Raw genomic sequence first — 20,949 nt, 5'->3', positions numbered from 1 at the left:
GTATGATTGAGCATATTGTGTGAAAGACTCTAAAGCTCACCTTCAGTGATCCAACCTTATCGTGTGTATTAGAATCCGTAAATGCACCGCAGGCCGTTTTTCACCATAAGTAAAATTACGAAAAAGACCTGCATGAAGTAGATCGACAAGCACTGTCTCTCTGCCAATTTCAAAACCGCTTTCGATAGTATGAATAGAAGCCGCATATTCGTCGCTACTGAATTTGGTAACCCAGCATATTCTGACATTGAATAAAGCAAGCAGCTCCGAGCCGTTCGATTCCCAATGATGGGACTATGCAGTTAATATCGTTCAGGTTGTAAAAAAAATTGTAGGTTGCAGAAACGTGAAAATATGAGGAGCACGTGTTGTTTTATGCACAGCATTGTCTTTCTATTTTCAACAACAATTTTAAAAGTTTGCCCGGCTTTATACTGAAGATAAAACCCAGATGGAAATGGAGAATAAAATACTTGTATATATTAATATATACTAGTATTCGCTCAGCGGCTGAAATTTAACCACTAAACTAAAGGAGTTGAGGTGAAGTGAGTTTAGATAAGTTAAGGTGAGTTAGCGTGAGTTGAGCTAAGTTGATTCAGTTGAGGTGAGATAAGGTGAGTTGAAGTGAAATAGCTTTAGTTGGGGTAAGACGAGTGGTGGGAATTGAACTTAGCACTTAGCATAACATAACATACCATAACATAACATAACATAGCATAGCATACCGTAACACAACATAGTATAGAATAGCATAGACTAAGATAAGATAACATAACCTAACATAACACAACATAGCAAGCTATACACTAACATAACATAACACAACATAGCTTAGAATAACATGCCATAAGATAACATAACATCCCGTAACACAACATAACATAACATACATAACATACCATTCCATAACATACAATAAGTTGTTAATAACATAACATATCTCATCATTCAATTGTATCTCCCTTTATCTCTACCACTTTCTCTATCTCTATTTTTGTCTCTATAGCCTTTTTGTTTATCTCTGTGGTATATAGGTATAATTATCTTTTCTCTCTTCCGGTAAGTAACATAAATAATGTCAAGGGCAGGTAATAATGTACCTTTGTACTATTTAGCATGTCATTGGTCGGTAACAAGAGCAACTTAAATTTAAATCCATTAAATACATTCTAGCTTGTCTTAGTCCTTTGCCCACAAATGCGGCTATAACTTTTTTTCTATTCGAAACAGTAAGAGTGGCACCTTTCTGAAATCTTTATTAAATGAGCAATTGTTTTATGTAATGTAAAGTTATAGCTCAGTACATTTTTTTTTTCACCAGAGATAGTCAAAGTTGGGGAAGAAAATATCAAAAAGTTAAAAATCCCAAAATAGTCCTATTTTTATGATGGTTCCTTAATATATTTTAACTACATTGCATTTGAGTATGGAGAAGCAACTATCTGGAAGTATTTTACATAAAAAATTTACTAAGTATAGCCTGGTTTGTAGATGCAGTTAAAGAAAATACATGAAAAGGCACGATTTTTTTTTAAATTCAAAAAATGATAATATTTCAAAAACGGTAATACTTTTACCTGAAAATGTTTGTTTATCAGAGAGCTCACCTCCCCACCTACCTTCCCCTAAAGTTTGGCAGGTTACTTCTGGGACACCCTGTATATGTACATAATTTGGCTACTTTCAATTGAACGTCTGAAATATTACTTAGTCTCTCCTAGAGTAGAGTAGAACTCTAAAAAAATTAAAATTAAAAAATTAAATTAAAATTTAAATTTATAGCTGAATAAAGTGCTGAAAAGTAGTGTGAATTCTTTAAGCCATTTACTAACTAGCTTACAGCTTTGTCGCTAATTTGGTTGCATTGTGTAAATGCATACAGCACAAAAATTACGCCTCACCTTTTCACTGCGACGACAACGTCATAACGACCAAATATTTTGAATTTAATATCGATTTAACAGTAGCGTCAGAAGATTGTGAACACATACATATGAAATATAAGCCGTCATCGATTCGCCATCAGTTAGCAAGTGCCGAAACGAGCGAACTCAATGAGGTACAACCAAACTTGCTATTGTCTATCCGTGCTAGCTAACTTTGTTGTTGCTTTCACATGCAAAATTTTTCGTTAAGCGACCGGAACTCAAACATAGCGGGCGAGAAGTGGCGAATCGACATGTCAGTGCGCTGAGGAACAGGAAAAGAGACGTGTGAGTGCTTAATAAAATTGCGAAAAACTTACATCAATAAAATTTAAATTTAGCATGGAAACTGAAGCCAGAAAAATCGCCAGAGGAAGCGAAATAAGTTGTAGCCTGGAATCAGAGCCTGTTGTGGCAGATAATAGTAAAACATTGAATGAAATTGTTGATGAAAGCAGCCTAAGTACAAAAGACGAACTGCATGGGGTTTATAAGGAGGAAAATGTAAAGAAAGAAGAAGAAGCAGAAAAAGAAGAAGGAATAATAATTGAAAAGAGATCAGAAGAAGAAGAACAACAAGAGAATGAAGAAGAAGAAACAGAAGTAGAAGGAGTTAAAGAAAAAGAAGAAGAAATAGAAGGAGGAAATGTAGAAATAGCTACAAGAGCAGAAGAAAAAGAAGAGGAAGAAAGCGTGGAAGAAGAAACCCAAACTGAAGTATTAATGGAAGAAAAAGAAGAAGCAGCGGGAAAAGAGGGAGAACAGGAAGAAAACAAAGAAAATAAAAAAGAAAAGGAAGAAGAAGATAAACAGGAAGAAGAAGAATTTAAGGAAGAAGAAGAAATACATTCCAAAGAAATAAAAGAAGAAGCAGATGAAAATGTAGGAAAACCAGATAAAGCCGCAGGAGTAGAGGAACATATAAAAGAAGGAAATGGTGGGGAAGAAACAAAACCAGAATTAATAAAAGAAGAAGTTGAGAATGAATCAGGAGAAAAGGAAGAAAAAGAGAAACAAGAAGACAAAGGAGACGACGAAGAGAAAGAATACGCAGAAGAAAATGAATGTCGGAAAATCAAAGAATTACTGAAAGAAGAAGATCAAAATGAAGTAGAAATAAATGAAAAAGGAAACGAAGAGGACGCTGATATAATGGATAATCTTGAAAAGTGGCTTAGAAGAAACTCTAAAGAAGGGGAATACATGAAAGAAAAGGGAGAAAAAGTAAAAGAAGAGGAAAAGGAAATTGAGAAAGAAGAAAAAGATGATCGCGAAACAGAAGAATCAGTGGAAAAAGATGACGAGCAAAAGAAAGAAGTAGAAATAAAAGAAAACTATGGAGTAGAAGGCGAAGAAGGAAACAAAGAGGCTGCTAATAGAATGAAAAGCCGTGATAGTATAAGCCAGGTGCCTATTATGGAAGAGCCTAAAGAAGGAAAAGAGGAAGCAGTAAAAGAAAAGAACAAAAAGTTTGAGGAGAAAGAAAAACAAGAAAATGAAAGGGTTGACGAAAAAGAAATTTATAAAATAGGAGAGAGGGAAATGGAAAAGGAGGAAATGGAAGTTTCAATTGGAGGGGATGAAGAACAAAAAGAAGCAATAGAAGAGCAAGAAAAGGAAGCGGTGGGAGGAGAAGAAGGCAGCGAAGAGGCGGTTAACAGAATGGAAAACCATGGAAGTGTAAACCAGGCGCCAAGTCCCGAAGAGCCGCTTAGCAGGAACCTTAAAGCAGAAAATGAAGACGGGCGAGTAGAAGAAGAAAGCCGAAGGGTTGAAGAAAAAGAAATTGGGAAAATAGAAAAAGAAGAAGTGGTAGAATCTATTGGAGAGGACGAAGAACAAAAAGAAGATGTAGAATGGCAAAAAAAGAAAGGAGAGGTAGAAAACGAAGTGGCGGGTAACGGAATGAAAAACCATGCAAGTGCAAACCAAACGCTAAATCTCGAAGAGCCTTATTGCAATGATCCTACAGAAGGAGTTAACGCGGAAGAATGTGATGCAAGTGACGACAGTGCTATTCCTCGTGACCCCGCTTTTGAAGTACGCATTGTTGAAGAGAAACAAAATAGTGTGTGCATCGACTGGACACCATCACCCGAAGCTGAGGTATACAAAATCGAAAAATTTCACCGCCGACGTGGCTGGGAACAAGTGGCTTGGTACGCATCAAACTGTGAAAACAAGGAGTTTCTTTAACAGATAAAAGACATTTTTTTTTCAGGGTTGGATACGCTCCAACCACCGTCAGTGATTTAGCTGAGAATTTCACATATCGGCTGCGCATCAAAGCACAACGCTTCTGTGAGGCGCGTGGTCTATTTGAAGACTACAAAATGTCGCCAGATTTCTTGGTATAGTTTTTTTTGAACTTTGAAATTCTATAAAACTCTAAAGCATTTGCATCTCAAAAATTTCAGGTCACCACATTGTCGCCGCTGCCCACCACACTAAGTCTACACCGCGCCATTAAGAAAGGTCAGCAGTTTCTGGTGAAGCGCATTTTACGACGCCGACCCAGCCTATTGGAACACCCTGGGCCCAATGGCTATTTGCCGCTGGCGAATGCTATCATCGACGGTCAAAACAGCGTCATCGATGTGCTGCTGAGTCATGGCGGCAACGTGCAAATTGGCAATCCGCTTAATGCACGCACACCGCTGCAGGTGCGTGTATGCGATTTAAAATAGTTGCTCTGCAGGAAAATCCACTAATTCCGCATTGAAGCGCCTCAAGTACATTTGAACAGTGCTTAATTTGTGTTCATGTTTCTGAAGTGTGGGCTTCCTTGAAGGATTTTGGTAACACTGCAGCATTTGCAATAATCAGTTCACCTCGTTTAAGGCATAATTAATTTTGCACACCTCTATTTCTTCCATCACTCTACTCTTTGTCCGCAACTCCCTCACCCTACTCGCACGCAGCTTGCTTTCTATTATGGCCGTTTGGCGGTGGCACGCATACTGCTAAATCGCAAGGCGCAACTAGAGGCAGTTGACATTAATGACATGACTGCTTGTCACTTTGCCGTCGACGCTAATCAATTGGAGTTGCTCAGATTTGCGCTGGAGAATGGCGCCAACGTAAACGCAACAGACGCTTGCGGCTGGTCATTGCTGTCACGTGCAGGTGAGTCTCGCCTAAGCTCGGGGCGATTAAGTCAGGCTGTTACATCAAATTTGCATTTACATTTCATCGCTTATATGTAGTCGTAATGGGCTCGGATGTTTGTGTTTTGAAGCTGCTGTTGACACATGGTGCAGATCCTAAGTCGAAGGATAAGATGGGGAAGACTTGTGTGGATTTGGCGGAAATATACAAGAACACAGTTGCCACAGACTATTTAGCTAAAGCGTTGCGCTCAAAGTAATGGACTTGGCTACTAACTAAAGTTATTTGTAACCAAACGGAAGGTTAAAGTGGTTTTTAAAAAATTAATTGTTTACTTATATTAACTTTGTACAAGTGCACGACTTATCTACTCAATCCCGACCATTATGTCCCCGTTCGCGCAAAGCGATAACCAACTCGTGTCCCGCCTTGGGTTACCGAAAAAAGCGCCACCATAATCTGCGTATGCTAGCGGGTGTTTCTCTCGGAACAAACAACGCGGTTCATAAACGTGTAACTTAGTCAAGCAAAATCTAACCTAAAAAAATAAGCCTAGAACGGGAACGCATTTTTTTTGATGAAAACCACCGCGAACGGTAAACGATTTGCGGATAGGTATCTCGAATGTCAAGACCCTTAGATTTGTTGTTGTTAAATAGGAATTTTTCAACATCTTGCTCATTTGCATCCACGCCCTGAAGCTCAAGAAAGACGAGGAGTTCAAACGCATCTACTATGAGCATTGGGAGCGCAAATCGTGCTTGGATACTTCAATGTCAAAGTGGAAAAGGAATAGAAATTTGGTCCTAGCGCCGGAGAATTTAGCCTCCATGATGAACCGTCTGATAACTGACTGCGGCTGATCGCTTTTAAGGCCAGAAATTGGCGACTTTATGGCAAATGTCCATGGCCCACTTAAATTATTTGCCGATTTCAAAGTCGCTTTCAACAGCACGAAAAGAAGTTGCGGCATAAAAGTTGTCCGAATTTGGTATCGCTGCGAAACTAATACGGCTAGGAAAGGTTAATTTGGAAGTACTTCACCGAGCTGTTCGATACCAAATGAGGTTTTAGACAGAGCGACCTTTTCAGTCTGACGACGTAGGACATGAGCACAACATCTTTTCTGCCTTTTCCAAGTTGAATGTGGAGCAGTGCATACAAAAGATAGTAGAAATTGGTAGATTTTTTAAAAGAAAATATATTAGATAATTTTTATTCATATAGGATAAATCAAGACGAATTCATATAAGATGATGTTAACAGAGCAGCTAGATTTTCGCCTCGGTGGTTCTTAATGTAAAAGTTATGTGTTTGTTGTTGTTTGAATCGGATGAATTTAATTTTAAATTTAAAAAGCGAGCTTGTTACCAATTGCCGTAATCTCAAAAGGAAATTTTGATTCGAAATCGATTTAATCCCGGATACCGTGATTCACGCCCTGTATAAATTTAAAATTTTTTGACTAAAATTGGATGTGAAACGCTTAGAGTTTGCAGAACTTCCGCTTTTCAGTCAAACACAAAACACGTATTGCAAACGAAAAATACATTTTTATAAACAGCTGGTAGAGATCAGTTTCAATTTTAAATTGGTTATGGTCAGAGTTAGCGTTTCATTTTTATTTTAGGCAAGTTCGATTACCATATATGTATACAATGCGTTCAATCTCTTTGCGTTCTTTCTGGAATACATTGGTCGATTTTTAGCCTTTGTTTGTAAAAATGGTAGAAAATAAAATACAGCCAAAAAGCTGGTAAGTACCAATTAAGTGGTAAATTCCGTGCACTGATATATAGATAAATCGTGTGGTTCTCGTGAATGAGGTATACCGAAGTATTTCCTGACACTCACATTCCTGTTGACAGTTGTAATTTCGAAAAAGTCGAGGAAATACCTGGAAACCCGATGGAGAATCGCGCTTGCCAACAAGTAATAGTTGAGTCTGAGTGGGTAATTTTATAAGTAGAGTGCTCTCTTGTCGAACAAGAACAACCAATGGTACAAATATGGCATAGAAGCAATCACAACTTCCAGTGAGGTGGATTTTTGAGTATTCGAGAGAGAGAGAGAGATTATGTGAGAAATTTACGGGCCTTTTTGCAGTGCCGAATAGTACAGATAATGGAGCCAAGAGCTGAATTAGGTTTACAACGATTTCAATATAGTGCAGAAAATTAAAATGCGGAGGCACCGCTCGATTTGTGATGTCTCTGCAAATGGGCACAAACGCTGCGGGTCTGAAAGCTTCTGATCGAAGCCTAGCACGATTGGAAATTTTCGACTGATTTTGTGCAAAAATGGCTGGAAGTAAATTTTTTAATGAATCGAATATTTTAGAACGGATTTTTGTAAAGATTTTCTAGGGCTGTATTTTTATCAGCATAAGGTGAAGGATGATTTTTTTTTAACCCTAAAACTATAAGCAATATTTATTTGGTGACAAAATTTACATTTAAAGCCAGAATAAAGGTTTCTGAGGTCGTTTTGGAATTCAAAAAGGCTGACCCAATAGCGTTTAGAGACGTTTTTTTTTTTAATCTGGATTTTTCGAATACCGGAAGCAGAATCAAAAATGTCCTTATATTTATTTTATTGATAATGAAACTACAGAGAACATTTGTATTAATTTTATATCTGAAGACTGGAGTATTTTTTATTGTAGAATTTTTTTTAATGATGTGAGTAGGTATGTAAAGAGGTGGTTGGTGTCGATGGGGCCTAGTTGATACGATGAATATTGTGCCTTGAAAGGCGGTAGTAATGCGAATTAATGAGCTTTAAAATAGTAGGTTTGAGTCCCCGGCCAGTTTTATTTTCATTTAGTTTTTAGTTGTTTACTTATTTTTATTCATTACCACTTCATTTTAATGTTCCTTTCAGTTAGTTATTGTTGATTTTTTTATAAAATTAAAGTCTAAAAGTTTAAATTAACTAAAAATAAATTAAATAATGTAAAATTAAATAAATCAAAAGAAAATAAAATAAAGTAAAATAAAATATGTATGTACATAAATGTATGTATGTATGTAAAAAATAAATAAATAAATAATAAAATAAAAATTTATGACTTCTGACTAACACTAAGTGTTGATGTAGAGAAAATATAAGTATGTAAAATAAAACCGCGTTTTTCTTCATATAAAAATGGGGAACCAATTTTTTCAAATTGGCATTTTTCAAATAACTTGGAAATCGGTTTTGGAAAAAAGGCGAATAATCGACAACTCTAAACTGGCTTCAATTGGCTTCAGTTGGCGCAAAAAAAAACGGCTGCTTACTCTATTGGACGCCAATCAAGAATCTTCTCCAATTTTTTTACTCCAATAATACTTTATAAATACTACGTGGTCATCCCTGGTAATGAGTTCAGTGATTTCTCAACCGATTTCAGCATCAAATTAAATTCCGAAGCTGTTTGATGCGTATCAGAAAATATGGTATTGGTGTTATTTACTACTTGTTTCATGTTTTATAATAAATATGAATACTGAAATATACCACGAACAATAATAAACTACTAAAAAGCTTATCAGCAATGGGAACAGATCGACGTAGAGGCGAAGCGAATCTTTCGCCGTTTGATTAGTTTGCTCTTGTAGATTAGCGCAGCAGCATGTCATCGGCGCGCTAACTTCGTTTGCATAGTGTCAACGTTTATAAATTACTAGCCCTTCTAATAACAGCATAGTGAAAGTTTCACTTCAAAACTATAACCACTTTGAACATAAAATATACTGAACTGGCGAAGTTGCTCGCTGGAACTAAAAATTGTTAAAGTTTCTGACACAAATCCAATTCGGAGTTTTGCGCAAAGTGTTGACCAACGAATTGTGGTTTTGAGAGCGGCAAAGTTTTCAGTGACTTGTGACGAAGAGTGAACTACATATTTATTAACTATTTATGTGACATTGACAAGAAGGTTAGTTAGTTTTGTGGTTCATAATAATGTTTCCGCTTGGCATGGACATGCATCGTCGCCATCGTCGTCGTCAGCAGCATAGTCGACGGCAATATTTCATGCTCCTCTTATCGCTGCTCGCGCTAGTTTTCAGTTTTGTATGCTTGCCAGTGAGCGCACAAGAGTACGAATATAATACTTATAGACATATTAGCAAAGTGCGTCAAAAGCAGCTTGAAAATCTTGCCACACGTCTACATGCATCCATCAACCACAACAGATTGCCATGCGAGAGCTTCTACGATTATGTTTGTAGTTACAACAATCCACTCTTCACGGTTTTGGGTGAGATGTGAATGACATATTTATACATACATACATAGGTACATATGTATATGTTTACATTGTAGGCCACTTACCCGAATTTGCCGAGCTAATGAAGCTGCTCACCGAGCTGCAGCAAGATCCCGAGCAATTCGATGCTAAGCAAAAGATGATGGACTTTTTTATTTCTTGCAACTCTAAGAAAGCAATCGAAGACTGCTATCGCGAAACATTTGAGTACTTCAAACCACTCTTCGGCTATATAATAAGCAAAAATCACATAAGCCCCAACTCCGTGGAACACCATAACTTCCTAAATTTACTCGAGAATTTTCTCTACAAAGCAGCGCAAACTCACAACTTCATGCATCATCCCATTCGTCATCGCCTACTCACGCTGAGGGAGAAATTCCGACTTCCACACATCTATTTTCGACCACACGAGCTGAGTCATGAGTACGAGTCGTTGCGTGTCTATCGTGAAAGTTACAAGCACAATGTGCGCAATTTAGAGCTGCATCGCCGCCGCAACTCCACCTACGAGTTGGGCGTTGAACGCACCATGCTGGACTGGACGCTTTATCTCTATCAGAGCCGCAACATGCCCATGTCCTACTACTACCCAACACTGAACGTACACTTGTGGATGACACTGTACAACACGACCGAGCGCGATCGTGAGCCGAAGCGTGTACACGAGTTGGCTGAGTGCCTCAAATTGCCGCCGTACGTGCACGTCTTGGATGAGGCTCGTGTCTTGGCTGTTGTCTATCTGAAGGCATTTCAAAATGCTTGGGTGGATTACAGCGACTGGACTAAGCCTGATCGAGCGAGCATAAATAATGAAATCTACGATAGTGAGAATAGAATACTTGGCGCATATGATTTGGATAATAAGAAAGTCTTCTTCGTATTATATGCACAGAACTTTTGTGAGTTTGGCAAGGAACTGGCTGAGAATATATTCTACTTGGGTATGAAGCAAAATCGTGATTTCGCCGATAGTTTCGACTGCGTATTCTCGCGTGAGCCACGAATGCCGTGTGATGTGTGATATGCGAGAGCTTACGCTGAGTTTAAGTAAGAAAAAAAGCAATGTTATAACACTTAATCAAATTGACCAACATTTTCAAAGTACGAGTGTTCTTAATACAAACAAATTATAATCTGAACTAAAGTTTTCTTTTACCATAAAAGTCGAACAACTCCTGCAACCCTGCTGCATTGTTCTGAGATAAAGCAAACTTGCAATTTTATACCGCCTCCGAAGGACAACCAGTTTTTACGGCGACACCTTTTACGCCTGAAATAACTAGACTCAAAGTTTTACGTTTGACTGCAGAGGGCGGGTCGCCGTAAAAATTCTTTTCCGAATTCTCCGGTTTCTTGGCTCTTACCCGGCTACGTCTTATGTATATGAGCGCATTATTAAGTGAAAAATTTGTTGTTGAATATCACCCCTCGGCATTCAAGAACCTCTAGAATTTAGTTCTGAATTCAATAAGCCTTCCTCAAAATGATAAAGTTCCAAGGGCACATTAGTAAGCTATTTACCTAGAATTTGACTGTACAGTGCAATGTGGATGCCAGATTTAAATTTACCGATGGTACAAAACACTTGGCTAAAGTTGTCCCGCCAATGCAGCAAAGTTGAAAATATGGAAACCACTATTATATATAAGACGCAGAGAAATGGTGGAATGAGATATCCTGCCAAATAGTACCTCTTGCGAAAGACATTCTTGCTTCATTTAACATATAAGAGATAAAAGGTCTTAACGTACCGAGTGCTAATGGTAATTTCGTTTCTTCCAAAAAATGTTGCCATCTCCCGGTGCAAAATGTGTTTGCTGTTACACTCAGCTTGGTAAAAAGGCATGTTTTTGCCTTCTTGTCCTTGTCTAGCTCATGCATTTAATAATATTGTTGTTTTAAACAACCATCTAGTTTTCATGGCAACCATAACCCCTGATAAAGCTTCACAGGGCAGAGAATGTGTCTTCTTCTTCTTTGCCTTACAAGAGTGTGATATTTAAAGAAACGAACACACAATTCTCACACCCTTTTCCTTTAGTTTAGAATCGAACACGAGAAGAGAAAGGGGCAATCAAAAGGAAATTTCTTTTGGTAGAAACGAAATCACCGTAAAATAGCAGATGATTTAAATACACTCAGCAAAAACATTCAATGATGCTGAGAAAAAAATATATTATTCTAAGGGGATATTACCATGAAATGGCTCCAATGATATGGCTGCCTTAACCCTAGAATACTAACCTTATTTTTTATTCCCATGCTATGTCTCAGTACCCATAATTAATTTTCTGAATAAAAAATTTAATAAATATACGATGGAAAATAGGTGGCAACACTATTAAATATATTTCTGAATTGGGCTTTTTTTAAAATAATTTAAATTTAAATGCCTTTTCTATAGAGTTTAACATAGTACAGCATGCCGGCGAAAGTTTCAGTAAGTATCCAATACTCAAGTAGCACACTGATGTATAACACGGTGTGAATCTGTGAATTCTGGTACAATTAATCATATTTATACCAAAATTCTTAAACTTACACCAAGTTATACTCCAGTGTGCTACTTGAGTTTAAAATCAAACCATTTAAATTTAGTTTTAAATTATAGAAAAGGTTTTTTGTTGAAATAGGTTTTAGCTAAAGCATAATTGGCGAATAAGCTGGAAGAAGGATTGAAGGCGTCGAGAACAACAAAAAAAAGCGATCACAACGTTGACTGTTTTCAGGTTGACATACATACGGCAAAGGAAAAGCAGAAGGGGTAGTTTTCATGGCAACCTTTCAATGGATTGGATGTGTAGCCATAGGAATAGTATGTTATGTAGATATAAAAAAATACATCGGATCAACGAGATATAACTGCAATTTAATGCCAAAATAGAAAGAAGGCACAGAGTATTTAAATCTCCTTCTTGAACAGACAGTCTTTCCTTAGTTATCCTCGGCATGAGAACAGTATACAAGCTAATCTGAAAGCATCACCAGCCGAGTTATTGTACGGCCTTGTAGTTACCAACACAGTTAGTCGAGGAAATTTGCTTCCAGCAGACTCCATACGAATTTCTTCAAAACCAGCAAAACTCAATGAAACAGCATCGACGAATGCAAAGCGTGATAAAAACCGTCAATCTTCTCGAAAAACCCAGCACACAAGGAAATCTGCGGGCTTTAATTGAACTGAAATTACTATGGAACCTTCGGCATCTCAAAGACAAACTTCGTAAATTCGTAAAATTTTTTAGTTATAATTATTCTTCTTTGAGCACTGTAAAAATTAAAATCTTTACATATTTAATGGAAGATATTCAACCTCAATGCATTATTATTAAAATTCCAGGAGAAATTCTTCATTCGTTGCACTTAAAAAATTAAATATTTCCTTTTTTAAAGCAAATTCCAAACACTCCAACTGAGCATACACTCGCCTGAGCAAAAGTGGTTAACATGTACCGGTGCTATCTAATTTACCAACAATTTGCATGTAATGCAAAAACAATTACATGCACGAGCAGCAACATTTGAATAGTCTGTTTTAGTTTTGTGGTATCCTGTCATTCTGTGGCTTTACAAGAGTAGCCGAGGTACCCTGCTGTGCCGACCAAAAGTGCGTCTAAACACACGCACATACACATACATTGAGCAGCTAAAATACATACATACATATATATATAGATGTATACATGAAGATATATATAGATATAAATGGGTAACTCCACGTCAACGCGGCTCTGTCCAAAAGTGGTGGAGACATTTCGTTATTTTTAAGATGTAAAATATTAGGCATTATTATGTAGAATCGAAAGTTACTTGGCGTTTATGAAAAAAAATAAATAAATATAAAAACTCAGTACCAAGCAAGGTAGATTGAACAGGTAGTATCAGTAGAGCAGCTGATTTGATTTATTTTCAAATTATTTGGTCTCGAAAATGTCAAATATTTTTAATTTTTTCTCACGAAAATTATAAGTTGTTAAAATCCATTTGCTTGTGAAACCTTTTTCCATACAAAACAAGCGATTGAATAGCAGCTTTTGGAACGTTCGCCCAACTCGGCAGCACGACCGCTGATTACTGGGCCTTGCAAAGGATGGATCAATGCTTCGAGAAGCAAACAAATTTACTAGGAAAGAAAGTTGCATCAATTTTTATTTTTTCCAATTTCAATTTTTTATTTTTTATAATTTTTTGTATTTCACATGGCACGCTTTGATTTAGAAGAAAAAATTCAGAACAGTTGTTGACACTTTCGATACCAGAAGCAACAACAAAATACACCCAAATGTTGTTTTTGCTCTACTGATTCTACCTGTTTAATGTGCCTTGGTACCAAGTCATAATTTTCCGACCAGCCTATCGAAAATTTTCTTATGAATGGTTTATAAAATTCAAACTTTATAGCACAACAACAAAATCAAATTAATAGGGAATAAAAAGGAAGATTCTCTTTTTTTTTTTAATCAGGTAGACAAAAAATTTTATAGGTTTGAGAGGCCTCCTTCAAATGCTACTTTAACATTAAAAATTATGAAAAAATCGGAGATGCAAAAGCCAAATGGTGTACGAATCGGCCTGAAATTGCCCATATGTATATAGACAAAAGCAAGTGTGAATAGCGCTTGGTCCTCTATGTACACAAACCAACTTTTGTGCAAATTCTATTTATTTAAGATGAAAGTAGATCATATTCCACATACACTTAGATCACTCCAAGAATTTCACTAAATCCCTAGAAGCTAAAGGGTGAAGTAGAATTTAGAACTTAATTTTCAAATTTGCATATTTGGGTGCGCAAGCAGAGGACGTTTTGCAGCACGGCGTTATGTAATATTTGCACACTACCTAGACTTACCTACATATGTATGTACATACGTACATAGTACATGGCATACAAACTATTTACTGTCATTGCGGCAACTGTAGGTGCACATCTGCAACCACAGACTCAAATTTGGGGCGAAGAAAGTGTGCACGAAATTCTGCTGACTGGCAAGACGAGCGTTGGTGTTAAAAGCCAAAACTGAAAAAAAGAATTATTATAATAAAAAGTAAGTAGCATAAAATAAATGGCTTGAGGGAGCAGTGGCAAAAAAGAAAAGCAGCATATTATGCGAAATATATCAGATGGGTGTAAAAAATGAAAAGGCATTCCTTTAGCTGCATGCTAAGTATACACACACACACACACAAGGACGCGGTAAGAGGTTCGTCTGTTTGTGCTTTCCTACTATATTTGGCTTGCATACTGGCAAGTTGCATGCTTTATGGCGTTGAGCCAGTATTCTCTTAGCCAAAGCCGTTGCCTCTACACACTTATTATGCACTTTTATTTTTATATTCTCAGGTTTTTAGTTTTACTTTCTACTCTATTTTAGTTTTTTTTTTTTTAAATTTTAGCATTTTTTGTGGAACTTGAAATATGAGCATTGTGGGAAATTGCATTGAAAGTGTAAAGCTTTACTCAGCTACGCCATGCTTCAACTCTTTAGCTGCCTAGCCAAGCATGCAATTTGGTATATCAGCAGCGCTGCAGAAAGAGGTTCATTTGATATGTTTTATGTATAGCTACATATGTACACATTCAAACTTATATATGTACATATATATCGACGGCTGAGTGGAAGATCGACCTAAATATCTCGGCAGCTAGCTCGATAACGCCCTTTCCCAGAAAACTTTTCAAGAACGCCCTTTTTCAGAACGAGATAGGGTGTTTATCAATAAAATTCCTAATAAACCATTTTCGTATAACTTCCAGAATTAAACAATTTTTTTATATGACTTTGGAAAGATTAATATTTTTGCTATTTAAAGAAATATTAAGCCAAATGAGTTGTCGCAAGAGGAAAGTATATAGGGATAAACCTGGATAAAATACTCAACCAGAGCACTGATCCCTATTTTCTAAAGTGACACTGACAGTCTTGGCACGCCAGGCATTTTCCGTATTGTCAGTGACAATTCGACAGTTTAGTGGGTGTTTTGTTTCATAAAAACTTTTGCCAACCCGGTTTCAATTGCATGAAAAATTCCGTTAAGAAGTGACAAAATTATAATTGTCGGGCTTTAAAATTGTCACCAGTTATATGAAATTGATATCTTATTTATATATAACTAATAATTGCATTAGCATTATTTTAGTTTTTACAAATATTAAAATCATTAAAAAGTATTGAAATGCGGAGATACTTAGTTTCGTCGTTATTGTCACGACAATTTTGTCAGAGTGACAATTGTCCGAACCATTGTCAGACAATTGTCGACAATATTCTAGTACTGTCTCTTTCGTTTTCCAAAAATTGTCAAAAATGACACCGACAAATCTGGCTTTGAAAATTTTCGGAAAAATCGACAATTGTCGCTCCTGTCACTTTTATGAAATAGGCCCCTGCCCGTTTTTTTAATCCACTGTACGCCACACTCAGCGGCCCAGGCGTTAACATAACCCGCAATGCTTGCATATATATGAATGTTAATATATACAGGTAAATATTGCTATTCTTTATTTCAACTGTACAACTGTGATTTTACGATATAAATATGAATTTAATTCGTTTCCAATATTTTAATTCGCAATAATTTAAGCATTTATGTATGCAAAAGAGGATAAAACAAGAGAAAATTTCGTATCTCATAGCCGGAGGAATGCAACCTTAATTACGGTTTACTTCAGTAATAATACCATTAATTCTGTAAAAAAAAATATTTCACTTTTCACGAAAACAGGCATTTTCTTTGGCGCTCTTTTGTTATTTCTTATTCATAAAAATTTTTGCGAAATGAAAATTACATTTTAATCAAGTAATGCCCCGGATTGAAACGTAAGAGAAGCGGGAAAGAAAAATCACAAAGATATCATTAAGCCTGAGATTAATGAGTGCAGAGGAGTTGAGGGGAAAAAATAAGAGAAGGTAACCGATATGCTTCACACATTGCAATGCATGAGTAACTGTATGTATTTTTGTGTGTGTGTGTGTGTTTACTTGTAAGCGTAAACGTACCCAGTAGTACTTGGGAGCATCGTACGATTGCTCGGTGAGTACTCCCTTGGGAGTATACGAATACTCCCCATTGCTCCCTATGCTTCTGTGTATAAGTATGTAATTTTGCATACTCCCTTTAACATTGGATGTCCTAGGAGGGGGAGTAATCCCTTTTACCTCCTGAACGAGCAATCGGGGAGCACACACAGAATTATCATCCCACAAACCTTCTAATGGAGCAATACGGGAGTACTCCCATAGTTAGCTCCCAGAAACCTCCCAAAAAGACAACAAGGGAGTGCACATAGAAAACATCCCATATTCCTCCCGAACGAGCAATAAGGGAGTGCTCCTATTAGAGGCATTCCGAAAGCCTCCTATAGGAATAATAAGAGAGAAATGATAACGAACATTTTATATTAGCCAAATAGATTTTGCTATTTATTAAATTTTTTATTTAACTTTTTAATCACGTGCATTTGTGCAATTTTACAAGATCTTAACAGATATAAGTACGAGATCATATAAAACATAAATGATACGTCTTACATAATTGTTTAATTTTAGAATTATATTGCAGATAAATCATATGAAAGTAAAACATAATAATAACAAAACGGTAAGATAAGATTTGAATTATATGCACCTATATGCACATATAAGTATGTACTCGTATATGATTTCCTGGGTGTCAAGGATGCTTGCCTGTTCAGGAATCCACCAAGCGGGGAAATTGTGAAGGTGACTTTGCTTATCTGACATCTTTGTCACCCATGCGATGTTTATACCCGGGGGTCACACTTAAATGCAAACACTAATTTGCGCAATCTGAAAAGCATTTAACGTTATATTTATAAGTAATACAATACTTAATATATTTAAACAAAAGTTGAGGTACATACCAACGGACTTTTATTAAAATCTGTGTGCTATCCAAATTAGATTATTGTGTCCTCCTTATGCGTCTATAAGAAATATTTTCTGTTGTTTTTTTTTCTATGATAAATTTTTCCGAAAACACAAAATTTCTTTTGAACGAGGTGCGTATTGCTCTCCTATCAATCAAAAAGAATACTCTTGGATTTCTCGCTTAGGAGACGTCACTTTTTAATCCTAAACGAGTAATAACGGAGTACAAAACCGAAAAATCTCGCTTATTGCTCCCAAATCATGCCTCAGGGAGCATCCTTTAATTGCTCGCTTAGGAGATCTCTCATTACGCTCATAAGCGAGCAATACAGGAGGACATAACCGACAAATCTCGTTTATTGGTCCCAAATCATGCCTCAGGGAGTACTATTTCGTCGCTCGCTTAGGAGATCTCCTATTTGATTCCTAAACGAGTAATAAAGGAGTACAAAACCGACAAATCTCCCTTATTGCTCAGAAATCAGGTTAAGGGGAGTACTCTTTTATTCCTCACATAGGGAGATCTCCCTTCAAGTTCTAGTGGGGTAGCACGAGAAATACTTTTAAGGATTGACGCATTAAAAAGTATTTTACAATTGTCGATATATGTTTATATGTACATACAGACATGCGTATTGTATATTAATAAATGACTTTGTGGGACGACTGTGTGACAGGGCGTATGAGTGCTCGTCTGGCTTGCAGGCTCATGCAAGTGCATATGAACGTATGCAAATGACATACATATTTACGTATGTGTGTATGGCAATAAGGTTGCAAACAGAGTGGAAACGAAGCCGAAGACGAATTGCTTGCGTTGCGGGCAAGCTGGCGAGTGTACATAGTGGAAGATGAATGATATGAAGATTTGTTTCTAAATAAACCCCTTTTTTTTTTGATAAAATCAAATGAAAATAAAGAAAAAACAGCAATTCATGAAATAATTTATATAGGACAACTTTTGGAGAATTTCGCCACTTGTATTATGTGTTACGGCAAGACGGACAGACATTTTTCGAATATACAAGAATGCCAATTAATACGTTTGATTACATTTTGCCAACAATTTAGCCAATTTCTTGAAAAACGCGTTTTTTCACAATTGCAAACAGTTATATAAATTGTAAACAACTCATCACAGCAAGCGATTCGTCTTTGAAAACAGTACCGCACTGTTTCAAGCTGACCGCTTGCGCAACGTCTTCTTCATCTTCATCTTCGTCTTCGTCTTTGCTTGCACTGTGATCACTTTCATATGTTTACTACTGCACTGTTTTTCGTCTTCGGCTTCGCTTCCACTCTGTTTGCAACCTAAGAATTTGCACAATAATACAGTCGCCGGCATGCTGAACACCCTGCAGATGCGACAATGATTGTCATACAACCCGCGACAAAAGATAGCACATCAACATTTTTACCACATTTTGACTACATTTCTTTTGCTTGTTTTTATGTTTCATTAATTTTTAATTAGAATTTCTAAATTAATTTTTGGTGTGCAGTTTTATTAACTTTTTAAAATCTAGTATAATAAAGTGACAGGTTGACGTTTCTAACAATCACATTGATTTTGGATATATTTTCTTCTGACTGTTTAATTATCAAAAAACAACTCGATTTTTTAGCAACTTCAAACGACTTATTCTAGAAATTAAAATGCTTGGAAATGGGATGAAAAAGTTTGCGGAATTGGTATAATTTTTGCTCACAGTCTGAAATTTGAATTTATGGGGTATTTGTTAACTAAGTAAAAAAAAAAAAACATTAAACAAACAAAAGCTAAATAGTCAAAAGTGTTCAAATAGCTGAGGTGCAATCGTTTTGTCGCGGGCTGTATGCTGTTGAATGACTGTTACTGATATTCCGATAAGCCTGCCTTGCCTGCCGTTTTAAAGTCCTTTTTAACAGCTGCATGTCGCGGAATTTAATTTTAAAATTTTTGCTTGAATGAAAATTGTTACAGGTAAGTCATTCATTGGCGCGAGGCTGATAGTGTTCTGTAGAGAGATAAAGCGTATTATGTGGAGGAATTCTTGTGTATGTACGTATATACTGATGAAACTATCTTTGCGTATTATAAATTACTGTTATTTAGGTAACGAAACGCAAGATCCTCTTGTGCTCGTTCAAAGATTTTCTGCTCCGATTTCTCAATAAGCAGCGTTTCTGTCGTACAATGTATTAATCGATAAGCACCGCTGAACTGAATGCTAACGTTAATTTGTATATGCACGTACATATATGTAATAACAGAACCATATTTGTATTTGAGGTAAAATTGAATCACTTCCGACCAGTGTTACCGCCTACAATTTTTCGAAAATCGCAAAAAAAGTGTTACAGCCGAAAAAAGTGTCTTCAAGTCATTCAAATCGTTTATACCATCTATGTATAAACCTTCGAAACTTATTTGGGCATATTCATTGTCGAAACAAAATCGACTCTCACGTGGTTTTAGCTCTTTTCAACGGAAAAGCTGCCCAAAAAACTGCTTAAGAGTAGGCCTTATTTCATCTGTGACTATGCCCCATTATTTTTAATAAATTATTAATGGAGATCATCATTTTCTATCAAAAATAGTTTTTTCTCTTAAAATAATAACCCACTGATGAGGGATATATTAAAAAGACGCAATATGAATATTTCGCATTTAGTATGAAATCTAAATTGCAGTTAAAAAAAGTACTTAAGTTATTAAACAAATAATAAATTTAACACAAATAAATTGGGGGAAATGCTAAGCTACAAAAACGGCGCATTAATTCATGCTGCTCCTGGACATTTATTCGGAAAATGTTTGACATAATAAAAAGGTTAAAGTCAGTCAGAATCTGGCCAGAGGTGTAACTTTTAAGTGTCTTAGAAAAGTAAATACTAAGAGTATTTTTAAACACGTAAGAAAAATATAATTAATGAAGGAATTGTCAAAATGTATATATAGAATTTTAAATCAATTAAAAGGGGAAAAAGTCGCATGATTTTTTGGAAAAGTTTCAAATTAAGCCTATTTTTAAAAAGTCGGTGTCAGGGGGCATCAATCTCCGAAAAGTTTCAATATGACACTTTAGTCGCGCAACGGTAACACTGCTTCCGACGCTCTGAAAAATTCTAATCACAAATACACTGTTGCGCAGTTGCTATACGTATACACCTAAAAAGGTTCTAAGGCGGAAAAGGAAGTATTTTAACTGGCACATTTTCACAATGATATCTTTTACGATGCCATGCCATACTTTGTTGTGGATATTATGGTTTGCATGCGCAACAATAATGAAGAATATCATTTACGACGCAGGAAATTTGGGCTTCCTAAGGTGTGATACAAATAACTTTGCATGTACATACATACTTACATACGCGGGAAATTGTGTAATGGTGTTCAAAGTTGCTTTTTGTGTGCTCACTTTTACCAATTTTTTTTTTGTTTGTGAGTGAAATTTCTTAGCGTTCGGTTGGGAGAAAATATCGATGTAACGAAAAAGCGACAAACTTGTTGGGCTATAATTTCGAACTTCAATGAAGACGGAAAGCGGCAGAAGAAGAGAGGCAATGGCGAGGATGGTTGGGCACGATTAAGACTAAAATTAAGATTAAGGTTTAATTATTAAGGCAAAGGTTTACAATTACACGGACATAGTGCAGCGAAGTCAAATTAGCGGCTTCGATGACTTCAACAAATGGAGAAGGACTTGGTTTCACTTAATATTTCCAATTGGCGTTAGTTGGCATAGAAGAGAAATGACTAGCGTACTGTTTTAGACTC

At 36.4% G+C, this 20,949-nt stretch overlaps 1 protein-coding gene across 1 annotated transcript; it reads left to right on the top strand.

Annotated features, from left to right (window-relative positions):
* Positions 1-8,639: 8,639 nt before the first annotated feature.
* Positions 8,640-11,241, top strand: LOC118737367. The gene is made up of 2 exons (XM_036467817.1): positions 8,640-9,282; positions 9,348-11,241. The coding sequence occupies exons 1-2, from the start codon at positions 8,985-8,987 to the stop codon at positions 10,313-10,315; spliced, it is 1,266 nt and encodes a 421-aa protein (XP_036323710.1). The 5' UTR covers positions 8,640-8,984; the 3' UTR covers positions 10,316-11,241.
* Positions 11,242-20,949: the final 9,708 nt, after the last annotated feature.

Source organism: Rhagoletis pomonella, unplaced genomic scaffold (genome assembly GCF_013731165.1).
Source record: "Rhagoletis pomonella isolate Grant_MI unplaced genomic scaffold, Rhpom_1.0 Rhpom_scaffold_00004, whole genome shotgun sequence".
Taxonomy (NCBI): Eukaryota; Metazoa; Arthropoda; class Insecta; order Diptera; family Tephritidae; genus Rhagoletis; species Rhagoletis pomonella.
The sequence above is the reverse complement of the archived record's forward strand: the minus strand, read 5'-3'. Positions and strand labels throughout refer to the sequence as shown.

What these genes read in the sequence shown, in the direction of transcription:
- LOC118737367 (XM_036467817.1), top strand. Translation starts at nt 8,985, where the DNA reads ATGTTTCCGCTTGGCATGGACATGCATCGTCGCCATCGTCGTCGTCAG. An exon ending in TCCACTCTTCACGGTTTTGG is followed by an intron (nt 9,283 to 9,347) that starts GTGAGATGTGAA and finishes TTTACATTGTAG; the next exon opens with GCCACTTACCCGAATTTGCC.